General features: G+C 40.0%; 1 protein-coding gene across 1 annotated transcript; it reads left to right on the top strand.

The window, feature by feature from the left end:
- Nucleotides 1-651: 651 nt before the first annotated feature.
- On the top strand, nucleotides 652-16,797 carry RHAG (Rh associated glycoprotein; the record flags this gene model as incomplete). The annotated part of the gene is made up of 10 exons (XM_081997862.1): nucleotides 652-787; nucleotides 7,269-7,452; nucleotides 9,149-9,299; nucleotides 9,496-9,643; nucleotides 10,401-10,567; nucleotides 11,446-11,583; nucleotides 12,406-12,527; nucleotides 13,215-13,300; nucleotides 13,941-14,014; nucleotides 16,720-16,797. 10 exons carry the CDS (start codon nucleotides 652-654, stop codon nucleotides 16,795-16,797), a joined length of 1,284 nt encoding a protein of 427 aa, XP_081853988.1.
- Between the last annotated feature and the right edge of the window lie 5,181 nt (nucleotides 16,798-21,978).

Raw genomic sequence — 21,978 nt, forward strand, 5'->3', positions numbered from 1 at the left:
CAGCTTTATTTCCTAACAACTAGAAATATGCCGTTTTTTCTTATGAAGAAATATAATTATTTTCTTTTTAAATAACAGCTCACAATGAGAACTTGTGCTCTATGAGTACTTTATGCACTGTGAAATAAGAACAAGTACCTCTTCAGCCTGTTGAAAGAGATTCTCTTTGCCTATCATACCCTATATGAAGAGATAGGAGATCATTTATGTTTCATACATCATGAAAAATTATTTACCTTTTAAAATGAAAGCTACAACTTGATGAAATTATTGACTACAGGAAATACAATTGGCTGTCGCTGTGTTCCCTGCTGTGTGCAGAAAACCGGGCTACGTGAGATTTTCTTCTAGGCTGTTTCCTCTTTAAAATAAGTATAAGACAGTAAGAAGCATATCTGTGGCTAGATGAGCTGGTTTGCATTACAAACTGAAAAAACATCTACGCTAGCATTTCATGCACAGAAATAGCCCGGGAAATAGAAATTGCTATATTGACCCATACGGTTTCCCTCCCATAGTGGGTGTGACGGTGTGTTTGCCTGTTTCTCTGTTTCTTTTTTTTTGCTATATCACCCAAATCCTCTGAATTAGGCAGCTCCACTGAAGGCAGGCATCCTTTATCAAGCTCTCACAGCCGCCTGCTCTCCTGCAATGCCTTCAGCCCTTGACACCAACATGAGGTTCAAGTTCTCGATCCTGGCTCTTCTTCTGGAAGTGATCATCATTATTTTGTTTGGAATATTTGTGGAATATGACACCAGTGATGCCTCTCAAATTTTATACCCAAGTAAGTGTTGCTGTCTAAGATTTGTAAAAGTTAGAATTTCTTTAAACCATTCCTAAGCAAGCTTTTTTGCATAGCTTATGAGACTTACTGATATAGTGAGAAAAGAAAGGTATGCTTTGGGGCAAACAAACTTTTTCTGAGGTGTGAAAGCAGCAGGCTTCAAAGACAAATTCAAGTTGAGCACATATAAAATTCTGAAAGCAGCTAACTGCTGAGAAGTTAGCTGTTTTGGGAGAGAAGAGTCCTGAAAATAGTTTTAGTGTTTGCATAGCAGGTTAAAGTTTAGAGAAATATGAATTACTTTGAACAATTCTAGCATTTTCCAGAGGTGGATGGTAGTGCTTCTTGCTAGACCTTCTATCCTGATTACTGTATCAAATAATGAAAATGAACAGAATATTGCATTACTATCATCCAGGTTTCAAAAGGTTGTTTTATGAGAACATGGAAATTGGGCAGCATATTCATTGTCATTACAAAATAGGTTTGCAGAAACCGGACTCCATGAAGGGCACGAGTTTTTGTTACAAGGTGGATAACCTGCTCCTATCTTTCAAAGCAGTGGCTCAGTTATGGACAGTAATAGTTCAACCTGCAAATGTTTCTGTTGATTTGTTCGTCTGCAAATGCTTGATGAGGTTCAGGGAGAAAGCTTTTGGCCTGAGAAGTAGCTGTGACTTTTCCCACCCTCTTCCTCCTTATGCAAAGATGAGACTGTTGTAAATAAATAGAAAAATAAGTCTGCAGAGGAGCATCCTGTGTGGTGCTGGCAGTGTTGAAGGTTTAGGTTTGTTGTTCTTCTTCTTGGCTCTGATGTCTTAACAACTTGTAGTCCTGCAATCCTCTTAACGGTGATCATGAAAGCACAGCAGTCCTTGCCTGTATGCAGTACCCATGTAATTTTGAATGTATCTCTCTTTTTGTCTCATTCCAACCGGCCTTCCAGTGACTGTTACAGGTGAATGTGTTCTCAGGGTCACTTCGCTCCCTGGTAGTCTTGTGTTGTATGCCCTCACACAGAGTCTTGTCCAGTTGCGAGAACAGTGAATGCATGGCATTATTCAACTCCAGATGCAAGTCAGCTGATGATCGTCAGGGGCTAATTACTCACATTTGAATTAACTCCACTGAGATGCAGCAGTATCCCTGAGAGATTGTAACTTAGGCTTTGCCAGAGTCTGAGACACAGCTTGTCCATGTCCATGATATTGAACTATTCCAGTCACTAAATTAGGTGGCCTTAACTAGAGGGTATATTGGGAATGACTTCTGGTCCACTGTCACCCAGGAGGTGATAGTCAGCCTAGGCAAAAACTATGCCAGAGACCACACTAATAATTTGACAGCACAGGTAATTCTCCTCCGGTACTGTTATTTTATTAACATAGCTATTGCCTAAAACACCTGTCCACCTACCTCTTCTCTGACTCTACCCCAAAACAGCATGACAGCAACAAACACAGACACAGAACAATAGTGTTTTGGGCATCTTTGTATAATTTAGTAGGCTAGAAGGATGCTCTCTAGGATATGGGTCCTTCAGATTAAGGTCTGTTTGCCCCGCAAGAAGAGAGAAAATGACCTTCTCCAGTCTGAACATCATACTTGCTGACTCTGGTACTAAACAGACCTGCATTTTCTTGGAGTCCCCCTTTCCAAGGAAAATGAAGAAAGGTGCATGGGATCCTCGTGCTACTGTGGTGCATTTCTTAGGAAACCTCGAGTCTTCTGGATGGAGATTGCCTGTGCCACACGCATCACCGTGGGCACTGTGTTTGCTGGGGAGCTCCTGGGATAGGCTGTTCGTGCACTTAACAAAACACTCTCCCAGCCGTCGTGTGGAGCCCTGTTTTTTAACAGAATATCTCCATTTTAAAAAAGCATCATAGAGAGGGCAGCAGCCTCACCAACATCACAGAGAAAAGGATTCTTCTCACCTGAATGTTAACACTAGTGATGTTAACATTGCAATATAGGCCTTTAAATGTAATCTATCCAGTTAAGGATCACCTATAGTTATTTCTTGCCTCATAGCAGTGTCTAAACTATGTGGGAGAAACCGCCTGCTGTCTCTCATGTCTTTCTGCGCAGGCAGTGTACGACTAGGTCATACCTGCGCACTGTCCCGCAGCTGTACAGACTATTGAACTGCTAGCAAGCTCCTGGCATGGTTTTGACTCATGCAAGCAGCAGCTTGACCTCCTCCTAGGCATGGCTTTAGCCATAGCATAGAGCAGGGACTACTCTCAGTAAGGAGTACAGGTGGGAACAGTGTTTTGCGAGGGAAGAGCATGTAGTCGTACTGACGTGCCCTTTGTCCAGGCTGTTCAGTTTACCAGTAGAGACATAAATTAAGCAAACACCACAGATGTAATGTTGGACTTTTAGATGCTGACCTAAGGGTAGATGAATCTCCTTCACAATAAGCGAGTGGAATAAAAGCAGGGTTTCCTAATACCTGTGTTTTCTCTTTTAGGCCCTCTTCATCTCAAACTTCCCTGTCTACAAAGTGCACACAAGAGCACAGTTTGCTCAAGGACCCAGCAAAAAGTTCATGCTATGTTTGTATAGATGTATTAGGGCACATCCTGGAGCCAGGACTTCCCCTGAGTTCACAAAATTATAAAATGATGGGTTCAACCTGCTTCCCATGCTATCCCCAGGAGTCCTGGGATGTTAACTTCATTGATATCTCATAGATTTGGTTGTTTCATCCAGGGGCCAATTTATAATCTCAGAATTGCAGTGCAGGTCCTGCTTTTACATGCCTTAAATACGTCAGCACCATGAATCCAAGCTGTTTCAGTATTTTTGGACTGAAGAAAGATTAAAATAATAATTGAGGATCATCATAGTTTTGCACTCAGGTAAGGGGAGCTGAGCTGAGATCACTCCCAAAATGATATAATAGGTTTGCATTCTATTTCTGGTGGGTGCAAGAACAGGCGTAGCAAATCAGATGGACAACTTCAGGTGTGCCATGCCACCGGAATGGGAGGACAAGGGGGTGTGATGATTTTGCAAGCACTACCAGAGGATTTCTTTAGTACCTGTATCCTGTATGTAATGTCCTGTGATTGATCCATGCCTCATGGCTTAGCAAAACTTATGTCCCCCTCTTGTTCAGGGTTCTACAATTTACTCTTCTAGGCAGAGCAAAATCACAGTTTTAGTATAAACGTAGATACCACAAGCACCTTTGCACTGAGACTGACCACATGTGGAGACCTTGCAGTATTTATATGCCGGTCTTGGCCAACCTTGCAGAATCATGTGCAGTGGTTTTGTTCAGGATCTGCTGGAGCACTTTTCCCAATCTTTATTTTCCTGTCTCGCAAAATAGAAGTACTATGTTTTGTTAAACACAACGAGTTACTGAAACAGTTTATTTCAAATCATGCTGTTTTCTCCACCATTTGAAATCGTTCCAGATCTACTCTTCTTTAAAAGGATGCATAACAAGTTTGTGAAATTTGTACTCCACATCCATGAATTAACCCAGTTTTAACGAAGACTTATTAATATTTTGTGTAAATAAGTCCAGAGAGTTTTAAAACATTTCTATGAATCCTAACTAGCCCTAAGGAGGACCCAGGATTACATGTCAACCCGCTGCTCATTTCAAACAGAATTGCTTCTAATCTTCAGGGCTGGGGTAAGATATCTAAAAGCACCTTTCAAAAGACACCTGAGCATGCAGCAGCCCTATCAATGGGCACTGAGAATTAAAATCCTTGGTCATCAAGGTGCTTCTGAAACTTGTTCTTTCGCTCACGTGTGGAGTCAGGTTACTTAAGCAGTAAAGCATCTTTTACTAATCTAGAAATTATTAACTGGGAATTTGTATACATGAATGGGACTGTTTTGATGAGAACAATTTACTTGCTTTGTCTGCAATGATTTAACCAGGAGATTGCAAACAAGAACAAGTAAGATGTTGAATGTTAACGAACCATAATCTCCTCTGGGAGACCAGAAAAACTTTCTTACCTGAAGCTGCCTGCCCTGTGAATGGACAAAACTAATGATTATTCCTTAATCTTTCTTGGAAAGTCCATGGCATAGGCTGATTAAATCATAAAAAGAGCAGAAGCAAATATACCCCTCATTTTGTGCATGAAACTCAAGTTTCATATAAACTGAAAATTGTTGAAGTCATATATCACTTTGATTTGCCATACTAAGAGCTTATTAAATACATTTCCATTTTCTTCTCCTAAAGTCAAACAAAAAGGCTACGTTTTTAAATGTTGCCATGTAGCTTTTCTGGATTTGCCCTCTAGTTCTGTATTTTTTTTTGGTAACATTAACAAGCTTTTAATAAATTACTTTTGCAAGAGTCAGACAAATACCTGGGCCACATCTTAAATGTGAAGGTGCTGATCCCACAGGTTACTGGGTGAATGGTCACTCGTAGAAAATTATTTTTAAAAGGGGAGAAAAAGGCTTGTTCAGCATCCAGTTTCCACTTATCCTCAAAAAAGAGAAAAACAGATCTTGGGTTACTCCTTCCCTTATTTGAGAAGAGCTTTCTCAAGTGACCTGCCAACACATTTTTGTCCCATTTAAAAAAAAAAAAGGTGGGTGATCACCTGTACCTGAGGTCATGCGAGTGGTGTTAGAGGAAGGCTGGGAAGGCTATCAACTCTCAGTCCTACCGGCACTAGCCTCTGCTACGTGTTTTCCAAGAAATTTGAAGGAGGGTTGCTCTGGATGTACAGTCCACCACCACAAAGTCAGGGACAAGGCCACGGCTCTGTGCTCCTGGGGCACAGGCTGCTGAAAGCTGGGAGGGTGCACAGACAGACGTACCCACCAAATGATCTTGTACTTTAATACCCTTTTCCTAAACACCCCCCCACTGACTCCCTCTGACACAGGAATACAGGCAAATTAAGCTGTGTTTGGGGTTCTGCATCCACTAAGACACTAAAAACTGTGCTTCTGGTAGGATCAGGAAGCTTGTATTAGCAGAGTTTGTGTTGTCCCCAGCCATATCTTTCTCATCTCTTGCCAGGTCCTTGGAAGCAAGGGAATATGTTGAGCTCTAAGCAAGGCAGCTATTTTCACACAGCACTGCAATACAAAATATGCAAGTATATCAAAAGCAGAAGCCTGAATGGGGAAGATAAGTTGATTGTATATCTTTTAAAATAAGTAGGAAGCACAACACAAGAGTTTGGATGTTACTCGGGTAACATGGAGGAAAACGGGAAGCTTCCAAAGGACGGCAGGGGCCTCAAAAACCCCATCGCTGGCTATTAATGAAGTGCAGAAATAAATGAGAAAACGTCCAGCCTAAAGAGGAACCAAAAGGGTTGTGGATGTCTGTGAACTACCTGGATTTCTACGCTGTTTCTTGGATGTGTGTAGCCCAATGTGAAGGACCTTAGCACAGGCATATATGTATTTCAGTGCTGGAATATGGACAGTGCAAATATAACAGTTTATTAGGAATCTCCAGTAACTTATTATACTCCTGGGCCCTCTTTTGGCAAAACTTGGTAATGCATATAGCAAAACTAAGGAATGCTGAAAGTACATAACTGGGAAATGTAACTTCGAGCCAAATATTATACTAACCAGGTCAACGTCTCAAGTTTTTCCCTGCATATTTGCATGTTAGAGGCAATGGAACAGAAAGGAAAAGAAATAGTTTCTCTATGCTGAGGTTCTTACTAACAATAAAATCAAAGAAAAAAACATTAATTACAAGACTCAAACCTGTTTTGAGTAGAGTCCATTAAATCACATAAAACACTTCAGAATAACAAAATATTGTAAATTATAAAATATCCATGTTGTGGTGATAAACTCAGTTTGTATTAAAAAGCCTAAAAATGAAATTTGTAAAAAAGGTAGAAAAAGAACTAAGCCATATTTTAACAAAATTCATATTTTTTTAAAAAAGCATATTTGAAGGAAGGCTAAGTATACACTGATTAGCAATATTAATTTACTCATTTAGTCATTACCTTAACACCTTATTCTTTTACCCAGGTGAAAAAATCAATCTCTCGTACAGTAAGTTTTAGGGATCACAAGTATAGCCTTCCACTGGGCCAGCTAGCACTCTACCAGATGAATCGCCTGTACAATTTTGGAGTTATCCAGAACACACTGGATTTGACAACCTTTATTTGAGGGGGAAGAGAACTTTTCTGTAAGGACATGAAGCTGTGATGTTCCGGGTAGCTTCACATGCGGAGAACAGTTCCAGACATATTAAATTTGCTGGTATAGAGATCTGTTGTCCTTTCTATAATGATATAGCAAGAAATAAAATCAATAATTGGGTCTTGCATTTTCCAGACATTCAATCTTCAACTGAGAGACTGGTCATGAAGTGGGGAAGGATGGATCACACTGATGACATGAGTTTGGAACTATTCTCTTTTCTGTTAAATCCTCACTTGTCCCTAGCTTTCCTCCATTCGTATTCACTCTTCATAGTCACTGCACAGACATGTTTTCCCTTTAGTCTTTCAGGATGTCCATGTGATGATATTTGTTGGATTTGGTTTCCTGATGACCTTTCTGAAGAAATATGGATTCAGCAGTGTTGGTATCAACATGCTCATTGCTGCTTTCGGTCTCCAGTGGGGAACCCTGATGCAAGGATTTTGGCACATGAAACAAGGGAAAATTCATGTTAATATCAAAAGGTACATGTGAATTTACCAAAATTGACATTTCTATTGCTTAAACTATTAGAAGAAGCCATAAACTACAACATCTATGGGATCAGACTTCTAAGTTCACTGAAATTTGATTGAGACTTACTTTCCACCTCTCAACATTCATCTGCACTTCACCTCTAAAGGGGCAACACCTGGTGCACTGGGCCAAGGAAACCAAAGGGCAGGATGAAATTTGAGGTGCTACGTTATACGTGGGCCATAGGTCATGCAGAGCAACTGCTTTGAAGCTCTGAAGCTGTGGAAGCTGGAAGATTTCTAGCAGTAGCACAGCACCTCCTTCAGCCAGCAAGCATGAAAGTATCTGTCCTTCCATGACACATGGGGTCACACAAGAAAGGATGGAACAGTGTGTCTATCCACTCATGAAGTTTACTCCTAATTCTCAAGGAATGATTTGCATGAGCACCATACTGCAGTAGGTTTTGGACCCCTATCATAGAATAAGAGATATCATGAGCTATGTCTCTAGATACTTTTAGTTCCCCTCCCACTCATCTGTCCTGCTTCTACCAAGGCCTCAGAGTGTTTTCCACATATGCAACTCTGTTTTCTGAGACAACTTGTAGACAATTTTGAAAGGAACAGCATGCAAATATTACTGAGGGACAAGCAGAAACACTGTAAGTAGCTCCTTAAATCATAGAATCATAATCATAGAATAGTTTGGGTTGCAAGGGACCTATAACGGTCATCTAGTCCAACCCCCCTTCCACGAGCAGGGACATCTTCAACTAGATGACTTTGCTCAGAGCCCCGTCCAACCTGAGCTGGGATGTTCCCAGGGATGGGGCAGCTACCACCTCTCTGGACAACCTGGGCCAGGGTTTCACCACCCTCATTGTAAAAAATTTCTTACTTATCTCTAGTCTGAATCTACTCTCTTTTAGTTTAAAATCATTACCCCTTGTCCTATCACTACATCCCCATCTTTCTTACAAGCCCCCTTTCAGCCCTGACAGCTGCAACAAGGTCTCCCCGGAGCCTTCTCATCTCCAGGCTGAACCCCGTCAGCTCTCCCAGCCTTTCTTCATAGGAGAAGTGTTCCATCATTTCAGGTGTTCGGATCATTTTTGTACTTACAGACAGGCATTGTAGAGGTATCCATAAGTTACTGCCCCTCTGTGCTGCAAGTTTTTGAACAATTTCTGTTTATATTTATCTTTGCCATTCCCCATAACCTGTTAACACTGGTCCTTCCTGACAGCTGGTGCAAACATGATGCACAGCGATAGAAAGGTGTGCAAGGCTTTTGAAATGAGATAAACCATCTGACCAAAGCTAAGAGCTCCCTTTGGAATTCAAGCAACAGTCAGGGCTGAAAACATCCCTGTACATCTGCAATACACATCTCATCTGACTTTTCACTATAATTTCAACCTGCTAAGCACATATATGGTGTAAGCAGGAGGTAACCTTCCCACAGTTTTTCCTCAGTAGCTGGTAAGATCACTAGAAAACTCATCTGGAAATGTTTGATTTAATTTTCAGCCACAAAGATGATCTTGATAATTTTATATCTGAAGAGTTAAAGTTGCATCATATTAATTATATGACAGGTTTAATATTACAGCCTATTTCAGCTTTCTTTAAACCGATTTTCTTTTTTCCTATGTTTTTGTTTTACTTTGTTGTTTTTTTTAATTCGTTTTCTCAACTTCAGCATGATAAATGCAGACTTCAGTACAGCAACTGCTTTGATTTCATTTGGAGCAGTCCTGGGGAAAACAAGTCCTGTTCAGATGCTGATCTTGACCATTCTGGAGATCACAATCTTTGCATGCAATGAACACCTAGTTACAGAAATACTTCAGGTACAAATATTTAGCAATAATTGTTTTCTATTTATAATAAATGTTTTCACTTTGTAATACTTCCAGTTTACATATTCTAGGTTTTAGTTTCTACCATAAAAAATAAACCATTAAAGTCATCCAGACTGCTCCTTCATGAAATCTGCATCTTTATGCTGTATCAAATCTGTGGCTTTATTTTGGGTCCCTATTGCAGGCCACAGACGTTGGAGCCTCAATGACTATCCATGCTTTCGGAGCTTATTTTGGTTTGGCTGTAACCCTAGTCTTGTACCGTCCTGGTTTGAAAAACAAACATGAAAATGAAGAATCTACCTATCATTCGGACATATTTGCCATGATTGGTAAGTGAGGTAACAGTGAGTGCTGATCAGTTGCTCATCTCTCTTTCATCTTTATGTTTTAATGATTGCCTACTATTATGCTGCATCCATTTTCTTAAGTACACTCCTAGAGGCATATACTTTTTTGTCTGATGCATGCACAATGTTTTCAGCGGCACACATATTTTTACAGTTTTTCCTTGGTTAAAAAAAGGAAAGATCAAATTACAGATGCATTTTTGCTGTGCATTACTAGTGACTCCTTTTTTGTTAAATCTTCTGTTATAAGCATCATTTCTGTAGAAATTGGACCTAATGAAAAGTATTGAGCTATGCCAGTCCCACTAATGAATGTTAGAAACCATACATCTATCTGTCCATGAGATCTATTCATAGATCAATTTACCAGCTAAAACTATCAGTTATAGCAATAGATGATAAAGGATTTGCATGTGAACTGTCTTGCTAATGCCTCCTATTCTGGTGTGGTTTTCACAGTGGCGATGAGCTCTGGCAGTGACTGGGGCATGACAAGGGGTCACAACGTATTAAAGTCTTCCAGTAAGATTTGACAGAGACCGTGTGTCATAATCCTAGCTGCCACTGTCAAAAGCTGTGTCATAATCTATTATTTCTTCCAGCATTTTGGCCATTTCTTGTTTCTTATTGATAATCTTCCTAATTTCTTGTAGCTAGTTATGTTGTGTTGGATCTTTCACATTGAAATACCCCTTGTGACTGAATTGTCTCTGTTTTGTTCTGATTTATATTCATCCAGGTACCCTGTTCCTTTGGCTTTTTTGGCCCAGTTTTAACTCTGCCATTGCATCTGAAACAATTTACCAGATTAAAGCAATTGTCAACACTTACTACTCCTTGGCTGCATGTGCTGTCGTAACATTTGCCCTCTCCAGCCTGGTGGATCAGAGAGGCAAATTCAGTATGGTAAGCAGCACATTGCAACCTCTGTTAAATTGAGTCACCCCTCTATAATAAGGATGATTAGGCAGATTCCCAAAGTCTGTGGGCTATCTGGAGCTCTAATTAAAGCTATTATACTTCTAAAAGCTATAGTGTAAGATTGGGCCCTGAGGCAACCCACCCTGCTTTAGGTATGTGGTCATTCCTCAGTGGGATCATCGCATCTGGAGACCGAAAAGATCTTGAACATTATGGTCCTGCTCCCTTGTTCTCTCTTGTCCACAGAACCTGCTGGACCGCAGAGACATTAGTCCAACATTCAGGTGGACCTTTGGGTCTTATTCCAAAGAAGTTCCTATGTGCGTTACCATATTGCAATAGCCAAAATAGGGCTCTGAAGGCAACGACCTGTTCGCTGGCAGTATCACAGTGCACATGCACAACAGGCAAAGCTGAACTAGTTTGGGGCTACCAGGTTGCCAACCTTTCATCTCCTTGTCGTAAAATCCACCCCTGTGTTTTCAGCCACTTCTTTCCAGCAGTTGCAGTGTTTATCTAAGCCCAGCATGAGCGGGCACAGCTCGATGAGCTTGCAGAATTTGCTGCTGCTGTAGGAGGCAGTTCTCACCGGCTCAGCCTGGCTTTCCGAGGGGTCGGATGCGTTTTAGTGACTTAGGGCATTAAACTGGCCCCAGGTTAACTGGCTTAGAGCAGCTTTTGAACCAACACCCTGAACATGTAACAGGGAACCCTGTTTTAAATTCCTGTCCATTCTTCATTGGAAAAAACCCACCTGAAAAAAAGGAAAACTTCTGTATGTAAAAAAGCCTTCAAAGTCACTCATCCCTGAAAGAAGCCTCTGTTCCACATATGTCATTTCCACCTCTGTATACTCTTTGCAGGTTCTCATTCAAAATGCCACCCTGGCAGGAGGAGTAGCAGTGGGTACCTGTGCTGACCTCTCAATCCACCCTTTTGCTGCCATGTGCATTGGGAGCATTGCTGGAATCATCTCTGTCCTTGGGTTCCACTTCCTGACTGTAAGTATTGAGGACCCCCCTCTGCTCTTATTTACTTACTGCTTCATTGGCTCTGCTGGAGCTCCCTTGGTTTGCTTGAAAGGGAGTTTAGAAACTGGTTGATACAGTATAGAGAGTAAGCTCTAGATAATGGTTATTTTTAAATCAGTGTGATTTAACTATACGCTTATGAGCTAACTTCAGTCCATCTCCTAGCTAAAAACAGAGAAGGATCCCAAAGATATAGAGTTCATTAAAGTTGGGATATTTGTTCAAGAAGTTGCCAGAATTTCGCTCCAAGGCCATGTTTCAGTGAAATAGGACTAATTACATTTCAGGCTTTTAAAATGTCTGAAAGATCTATAATCAAAAAATACTTTTGAAGTATAAAATGGAATTCTTTCATGTGCAAAATGTAGAAACAAAATATTCTGACTAAAACTGTTTAAACTGCCATTTCCTGATGCAGAAACATTCTGGAAGAAGATACCTGACTAGCAGACCCAGAACAGGGGTGTATGTGTTACTTGGCTGTCCCTTTCAGCCTTTGCTGCAGTGGCTGAAAAGATTAGGAGTATCAGTGGACTGACCTGTGTTTTGTACCATTACATTTATGATGGTAGCTTGGACATTTGTACCCTTATACGGACGTACTTGGTTTTTTCTGCATATAAACAATTTCCCAAGGAAGGGAAAGATAGCAGGTTTTATAGCTAAACTTTGCATACATGAAATGAGTTGAATTGCTTCTTGTACTTCTGTACTATTTTCTTTTGCATATAGTTCTAGAGATAATGGAAGACTATAAACTCACTATAAACTTTATATTTTCCCTCATTTCAGCCTTTGTTGGCATCCAAGCTGAACATTCAAGACACTTGTGGAGTTCATAATTTACATGGTTTACCTGGAATACTGGGAGGTGTCGCTGGCATCGTAGTAACTGCGATAAAGGACGAAGTTAGGTGAGTTATAGAGAGAAGAGAGAAAAGAGTTTATTGATTTTTTAAAGTCTATCCTAATTTTCCACCTTCCTTGAATCTAATTATGATTTTTTTTTTCCCAGAAAATGTGTCTTTGATTTGATGTCAGACATCATGTTCTGGTTTAAATAGGACTCTTTTTGATATACTGCCTTTAAAGCCCTGTTTATATGCCAAGCTTGTTCTAAATTAAAAGCTCCAAATTAAAAGCTCCAAGTTAAAAGCTCCAAATAAAAAAATCCCAAATTAAAAAAATAAATAAATTAAAAACAGCATAAAAAGCAGCATACAGAATCATTCAAATATAGAAGAATCTTTATTATGATCCTACAATTACACTGCTGTAAGATTTCCGAGAAAATTGACAAAATGGGCAATTTCCATTATCTTAGAAGACTCCAAGAAGATTAAATGCTGGTCTTTTTTACAAAGGGAAACATTCTCTAAAGGCTTACAAGATACTAATAACCTCTTCAAAGAACTTGTTTTCATCTGTAGTCTAAAACAAAACCAAACTAAAATCATGACTTCTACAAAACAACAGCAGGATATTTTACTATAAGCCATCTCGTCGAGCAGACGGCAAGTACAATGTCATAAGACCAATTACCAGCCTCACAGTGTAACAGGGTTTTGATTTTCAATGGTTTGTTTTTCTGCCCTTTTCAGGGAAGGTGTCCACCTTACTCCTGGCATGCAGGCTGCTGCCCTGGGCAGTACAATTGCAATTGCACTGGCGGGCGGAGCATTGACAGGTCAGTATGATGCAACTGAACTGCAGTATAGCAACTTAAACATATGTGAATTCAGAGGTTTGCCTGTGAAGAACTTCAATGTATCAACAATTTCATGTGAATGATACAAAAAATAAAAATATAAATATGCACACTGGCAGAAAACTAAATATGGAAAAGTAGTTTTCCAATGATTTTCTCTTCAAATAAAGCCTAGATATCTTACTGAATACATGCTTCAAACATATTGAGTTGTATATATAAGAATAGTAAGATATTGTGTGGAATGGAATTCTTTTCTATATTCAGACATTTAAAATTAGGAACAGAAACTAGTTTGAGATTAAGACGTATTCATTTAGATGTCACATGTTTCCATGTGATTATGAATACTTTCCAAACAAAAAGTCAGGCTGCAATAGAAAATCCCAGTCTGAAATCTAGGAAAAATCTAAGTAATTAAAAATAAGCTCTTATTCATGTCAACATGAAGAAACCTGCATCACCTCTCATGAGTGACCCCATGTCCTAAGATGGTTGGGAATTTCTGTAGACTAGGAAACGAGTCAGGAAACTTAGATGACTCCCGAGGGAACATCTGAGGAATATTTATTTGGGCATTTTGTCCATTTTTTAACCTCTGATTTTGTTTTTCCTGCAGGAGGTGTTCTAAAGCTGCCCTTCTTGGGACAAGCATCTGACCAAAATTGCTTTGATGATTCTGTTTATTGGGAGGTAAGATACAACCTCCCTTTATTTTCATTATGTTGGAAGTTGTACAGCACGCTCCTGGGTTTTGTGGTTTACACATAGAGTCAGCTTTCAAAAATGTTGCTTTGCCTCAGGCTGTGAATTTTCCAAGGCTGCCTTCAGGATCTTTTTTTGGGCTTCTTAGTTAGTCATGCCATTTACACTAGACTAACATTAAACAAAAAGCAGAAATACAGCCAACAACTTGAGACCTCAGTGGAGCTCTTTATCTCTCTTTTAAGTGCTCACCGTGCCAGGTATCCTCCTCCTTCCTGTAGTTTAGACACATGATATGTGCATTTTTAGCTAAATTACAGAATCGCAGAATCATGAAGGTTGGAAAAGCCCTCTAAGAACATCAAGTCCAACTGTCAACCTAACACCACCATGCCCACTAAACCATGTCACAAAGTGCCACGACTACAGATTTTTTTAACACCTCCAGGGATGGTGACTCCACCACCTCCCTGGGCAGCCTGTTCCAATGCCTGACCACCCTCTCAGTGAAGAAATTTTTCCTAATATCCAATCTAAACCTCCCCTGGCGCAACTTGAGGCCATTTTCTCTCATCCTATCACTAGTTACTTGGAAGAAGAGACCAACACCCACATCACTACAACCCCCTTTCAGGTAGTTGTAGAGAGCAATAAAGTCTCCCCTCAGCCTCCTCTTCTCCAGACTAAACACTCCCAGCTCCCTCAGCACTCCTGATAAAACTTGTGCTCCAGACCCCTCACCAGCTTCGTTGCCCTTCTCTGGACACGCTCCAGCACCTCAACATCCTTCTTGTAGTGAGGGGCCCAAAACTGAACACAGGACTCAAGGTGCGGCCTCACCAGTGCCGAGTACAGGGGCATGATCACTGCCCTACTCCTGCTGGCCACACTAGTGCTGATACAGGCCAGGACGCTGTTGGCCTTCTTGGCCACCTGGGCACACTGCTGGCTCATGTCCAGCCGGCTGTCAACCAGCACCCCTAGGTCCCTTTCCGCCGGGCAGCTCTCCAGCCACTCCTCCCCAAGCCTGGAGCGTTGCGTGGGGTTGTTGTGACCCAAGTGCAGGACCCTGCACTTGGCCTTATTAAACCTCATACAGTTGACCTCTGCCCATCGATCCAGCCTGTCCAGATCCCTCTGCAGGGCCCTCCTACCCTCCAGCAGATCAACACTCCCACCCAACTTGGAGTCATCTGCAAATTTACTGAGGGAGCACTTGATCCCCTCATCCAGGTCATCTATAAAGATATTGAACAAGACTGGCCCCAGAACCGAGCCCTGGGGAACACCGCTTGTGACTGGCCAGCAGCCGGATTTAACTCCATTCACCACAACTCTCTGGGTTCGGCCGTCCAGCCAGTTTTTTACCCAGCAAGATTGGAAATGGTGCTGCTTTCCTAGTATCATCTAGAATTTCATACTGAATTAAATTTAGAGCACTTTTTCCGTATTTGTAGGGTGAGTCTCCCTTAGGCCGAGCAGAAGCTCTTCTGCCTCCTGTTGAATCTGACCACTGAGGTTATCAGAAGAAGATGGGCCTCCTGGCACTATTGCTCTATGCATGAAGACACAAACAATGGGAATGAGAAACAAGTACAGCTGACAAAGCCCTGATAGGCTCTCTTTATGCTCAAAAAAGAGATGGCACTAGATTGCAGTTCATTTGAATCCTTCCCGTTCTGATAGAGACCTTGCAATTCCCTGTATTCCCCACTGATAATGAAAGACCTTTCTTTGCCTACCTCAAATGTAGAGTTCTATACCACAGAGACTTAGATTTGATCAGTTGAGTCCCTCTCTGAGTTGGATGCCTTCAATCAAGTGCAGAGCAGACAGTCATACCTTTCCTCTTGGCTAGCCTAAGAAGCTCCATGTACTGTTTGTAGACTTTCTGCATCTCCCTTCATTAGAGACTGATGACAGAATCTTAAGTTAGGTAATCTGAATTTTATTCTTTATGCCAGGACAAAGTCAACATGGCAATACAAGAAGAAATAAATGGTATATATTCCTTGTAAATAAAATGTTGTGAACCCAAAAGCAGATTTTATTAGTTTTTTAATGAATTAAACTCCAGTATGAACCACACAATTTGGCTTTTGGTGAGAGAAAGTTTGCAGTCTAAGGGGAAGTTTCGAGCCAAAAGGTCAACTGCAGCAATGACAATCAGAAAAAACAATTTTTAATGACAGCTGTGCAAATCTTTCACTCAGGAATTTAAAGCATTGGTTTTTGGCAAGACCTGAAGAATTCACAGCCTGTGTTGACCAGTGATAATAATACAGCCCTGCTCAATTGAAGGTCCTGTAGTATCAGTAGAACTGTTCAGAAATATTCTATTCTAAGTAAGCATTATCAAGTAATGGGAAAGGACACTGATACTTGGCATAAAACATCAATTACATTTCATTAGAGATGGTCACCTTGTTTCTTTAGATCTCTCTGAAAATCCCAGATATTAATTTGCACTCTTGTAGATAACATGAGTGTTAAGGAATTCTTTTATTAAGAAAACCCTGAATTCATCCCTCAGAATCCAGAACTGGTGGTTCATGTCAGGCTGAGACCATGTTAATAGACAGACACATAATATATACAAACAGAATGACATTCTCAGTGCAATTTAGTCTCCTTTTATGGCAAAAGGAAGTCTATATCTCATTAGCTGAACTCTTCTTTGATTTTCATGGCAGGTTCCAGAAGAGGAGAAACCACATGAAATTCACTCCAACAAATATGATGAGCAAAGCAGATTTGAAGCCACGATGTAGAAAAATAATTCATCTGTAGTATTTGTCCTAATGATGCTCTGTTTCAGTTTCTAATGCTAAAGAACAACATCTGAGTATTGTCTTAAACCACACTAGGTTTTCAAGAAGGTGCTGTAGATAGCTATATTTTTGCAATATAAAACAAACTTGACTTTAGAATACATAGGCATTATGCCAAGCTCAGGTGAATTAATTAGATCCTTCCAATGTATTTGTTCATCAGAAAAAAACACCACAAACTGCTCTACAAATTTATCTGTATTTTACCTTTTGTCATCACTGAATCAATATAGCCATTGAAACAACCTTTGTGTTTCAAGCCTATTACAGGGTACCACATTTAACTGCAAGATTTCTGAGTTACAGTCACATCCTTCAACTCCATAGGGGTAATCAAGAAGAAATAGATTAATATTTTTTATTTGGATTCTAACAAGCTTTTCACCACATCATGCCAGATTAACATGTTAAGAAAGTGTGTTGTCCTATTTTTGGATGGTGTATTTTGAAGACTGGTTATGTCAGGAAACAAAATGTTGAAATCATTTTCATGGCAAAGCACAGAATATAGTGATTGATGAGGTATGCTAAGTGGCAACATGAGTATAAAGATTCTTTGTTAATATGTTTATTGAAAGGGAGAAGAAAGTGAAATGATGAAAAATTTCACTATTGGCATAGATTTATTTAGACTATAGGACACAATAAAGGAATTGAGTAGGAGCTATGGAAAACAGGTAATTACATAATATGTCTTATTACATCCAACGGTAATAAGTGGATAGTAACACTGTTAATATCAATAGATATAAACTGAACTGAATTCTAGCTCCAAGAAAAAGGGTTAGCTGTCAGAAACTCATCGGAAAGCAACTATGTTCAACCTACAGAAAACTTAGTGCGGAACTTCTGTGTGGTGAGTTGCTACCTTTGAAGTCACTGCCTCCTAAAACAAGAGAAAACAGAAAGAAGAAAATTGAAGCTAAATTAAGGTAAATTAACTCCACCCAAGAAGGGATGATAATGTCTGCTCAATTAAGTGAAACAAAAATTGAGCTGTCTGAAGGAACTCTGTGAGATGACTGTAGCTGGGAGCAGAGTCTCACATTTGTGCCTAACTACATGGGGTATTCCATTGAGAGGCAATGGATGGGAGATGAAAATCTAACAGAAGGATCACAGTATGTCTAGGCATTATTCAGACACAGAAAGCTACCACTGATGTCTCAGAACAAGCCACAGTGGATGAACTTTCAAGACTTTTTTATATCAGCATCTTATTTCAAGTCTTACTTACCAGATTTAAGGGGAAAACTCGTCTCATATGAAATAGCACAGATATTTCCAGTTCTGATAATGTATTTTTCCTTGAAAAAAATTAGTAAGATACTAGGCAGGGCTGTCCCATATGTTATATCATCTGTATACTGCTATATATGTCAGATTTCTATCCATTTATGAAAATACATTTGTTGTAACGCAATTTATTTCAGAATTGCTCTTTTGCAGGTATGCAATGGCTGACTCTTTTTGACGTTGTCGGCTAGAAGACATCTTTTATCCTTTCAAAGCTTTGACACAATCATTTTTGTAAAAACTGAGAAGGCATTTAACAATGTAAATATTCCATATGTAAAGATTTTAGAAGTATTTTGTGCATAATTTACAAACACAAATTATTGAAGTACTTGAAAAGATCCCATATGTAGAGAGACCGTAAAAATCTTATCCTCAATACATGAAGTTCACCCCTCAAAATCCTACTTGGGGATCCAGAGGGTCTTTTATTAACCTACAACTGTGAGGTAATTTCGTCGATTGTGTGTGTTGACTACAAAGGAATACCTGTGTAGAAAGTACCACTCCCTGTGAGTAAATCTTTCAGAACGATGCCGTCAATAGTTATCTTTAGATCTCCAAAACTAAAAGGGGGAAAAATAAACTATGCTGTTTTGTTGTCCAGTTGTCCTTATAATCTTTCGATAGCCACCCAGACCCTCATCCACCAAGTATTCATTATTGTCCTCTGCCTTTATTTATAAGATTACTGCCCCAGAGAAATCAGTCCTTCAGGTTCTCGTAAAAAACAGAGTATGTTTTTTACATGCATCCCTTCACATGGAGACCTTTATTTCCTTTTTGACAAAGAAGTAGGGCCTGTAGCAATAAGACAAGAGATACGACAAGGAGTAATGGTTTTAAACTAAAAGAGGGCAGATTCAGACTAGATAGAAGGAAGAAATTTTTCACAATGAGGGTGGTGGAACCCTGGCCCAGGTTGCCCAGAGAGGTGGTTGATGCCCCATCCCTGAAAACATTCCAAGTCTGGTTGGACGGGGGTCTGAGCAACCTGATCTGGTTGAAGATGTCCCTGCTCATTGCAGAGGGGTTGGACTAGATGACCTTTATAGGTCCGTTCCACCCCAAACCATTCTATGATTCTAGCATTCTAAGTCTAGCTTAGTCTGGTAAATTATATTTTAGATGGCTAAAGCTATGTGAGGAGTGTATGACTTCAACAACTGGAAGAGGGATTACCAATGTATCTGTAAAAAACACCTCAAAAGGTCCATTCTGATGTTCACAATACTTAAAAACTACCAAATAATACAGAAAAGGATTTAGGACAATTAAAAATGTAAAAAGCATGTGTTGTAAAAACACCAAATGAGACTAGAAGCAACCTCTTGAACAACATGGTACAGCCAGGTGACTAAACCCTCATGTGAACTTAAGCTAAATGAACAGGATGTGAGAAACTACAGACCATTTTATGAGGAAATTGCTGGCTGTGACAGGAAACAATACTAGGAATTACAGCTAACGCCATCAAAAATGAAAAGTGAGTTATATGAAAAATGGCCTAATAGCACAGATAATTGTAGGGAAGAATTGGGGACCCTCTGGGGAGCATAATCTTGAAAGGCCAACAGTGGCCCTGTAAGCACAGCTGAAATACCAACCTCAGGTACAGATGTAGCAAACGTGAGACAAACAAACTTTAATTAGTAGTGGGCAAAGATGGGGAAGGCAAAGAAACAGGAAAAGGGACAATGAGGCATGCAACAAAACCTGCAGTGAGGGCTGTCTAGGATATCTGTCCCTGAGATAGGGGATATCAGTCCTGAGATAGATCACTGCAGCCCAGAGCAAGACAATAAATGAAATTTCTTGTTTTGATCATCCATGCATGTTTGATTTCGTTCTGTGGTATCCACCCTGCTCCAGTGGAGAGCATGCACAACCCAAAGTTCATCCATTCCCTATAGATACCTTAGATAAGAGCCTCAGCTCAAGACAGATTAATCCAGGCCTTAAGGTTTGACCACACTTATATGAAAAGATGCAACACAGAATTTTCCCAGCATGTTTCAGACTGCTTTCCACCCTGAATAAACTCTCTCTATGCAACAGACAGTGCACAAAGATGTCTGTGGTGGTATCATCAGGAGATTAAATACAGCAGGTTTTGGCTTTCTGGATAACCGTTGTTTAATCAGAGCTTTAAACATGACTTTCTGTTCAATGTGACTGTGCCCTTGAAGTGTATGATTTGTTTATTTTAAGGTTCTTTACCTTAATCACTCACCTCCATACTTCAGATGTCAGTGGCATTTGGTTCTCTGTCTTAAGGTGTTTTTTTGGTTGGTAATTTCCAAGTTAATCAAAGCTTTGAATATCCTGAGTCAGCAGAGCTTGTTTTGTGCACAGTTACAACTTCTGTGCAATATGTTACTGGACATGACGGGGAGGTGTCCAGCCTTACAGAAGCTTAAACTGTTTTGTTAAGAACCCTTTTGCTCGTCAGTGAGGGAGCCATACACTGGCAGGAAAGGAAAGCACAAGACACAGAGTAGAGGATGAGCTTTGAGGATGGGACTGAAAAGTAAACCAAAATTAAAATATAACTACTCTAAACTTGAGGTTCGTGACAATTAGCATTTCTTTTCTTTCTCATAAAAGACTGCCAATATTTTACCCTCTCCGATAACCACTGAATATTCTTTCTGCCTTACCTTTGCTCTCACCATGACTTTTTACATAAAAAAGCTTAAAAAAGGTTTATTTTTTTAAGTGAGTAAAAATGTATTCAGTACAGATATTTATTAAGCTGTGCATAAAAATATCTGAAAAAGATGAGTTAAATGGCAGCAACTGTGCATAACTTTCAACTTGAAATTAGATATTTTTCTTTTTTGAAAGAGATTAAATACAGATAGATTAAATTTTAATGAAACGAAACAAAGGAGTTGGACTTCAAGAAATATAAACTTTTATCTTATTGTTATTTCCTCTTATTAGCAAATATTTCTTATTTAAACTAACCAAAGGTCAAGCTTATTGACACCCAGCCCTTTCCCAAAACACCAGTGGATGATCGTAGCTTTGAAGACTGTCTTGAAGATATTCAGTACTACCTCTTTCAGAGCAATATCACTAATTTCAGTAATGGAATACAAATACTGTATTTCATTACTGAAAGGCAAATTTATTTTAAAGCCATTTACTGAACATTTGCCTACAAAATTTCTTTTAACATTTGTATTCAAATCTGTTGCTGATTAAATGCATGTATTGAATTATCAGATGATCAACTGTATTTGTTTGATATTTCTCAGGGACATACAGTCTTCTTTCTCTCTTACTAGGATCAACCTGTTCAGTAAGTATGTATGGTAAGGCTCTTGCCAAAAGAGAGCTCTTCCCATTCTTCACAAGCCTCCTGCAGAAGTTGACCATTCATCCTCCCCTAGGAGTCTCCCTCTAAGACCTCTTCCCCGCCATTGGGTTTTCCATCCACTCAAAGCCTTATAAGGTCTACACTACACCTTCCTAGAGCTTTTCTCAGATGTATTTCTGACTCAGAAACAAAACCCGCATACATTCAGTACAAAATATGTTAACAGTCCACTGCCACATGTGTCCCAACACCCATGCATCTTCTCATCAAGCAAACAGGCCAGCGATCAGTCTCCGGTACTGCACAAATCACATACCCACACAACGATGAAAAAATATTGGTAATGTACTGATAATTTCACTTGTTGCTGAGCAGTCAAGGACAGTCCAGCTTCTCGTGCTGCCTTGCCAGCGAGCAGGCTGGGGGTGCACGGGGAGCTGGGAGGGGTCATGGCCAGGACAGCTGACCCAGGCTGGCCAAAAGGGTATTCCATACCATAT

Source organism: Phaethon aethereus (genome assembly GCF_964289735.1).
Source record: "Phaethon aethereus genome assembly, chromosome: 3".
Classification (NCBI taxonomy): domain Eukaryota; kingdom Metazoa; phylum Chordata; class Aves; order Phaethontiformes; family Phaethontidae; genus Phaethon; species Phaethon aethereus.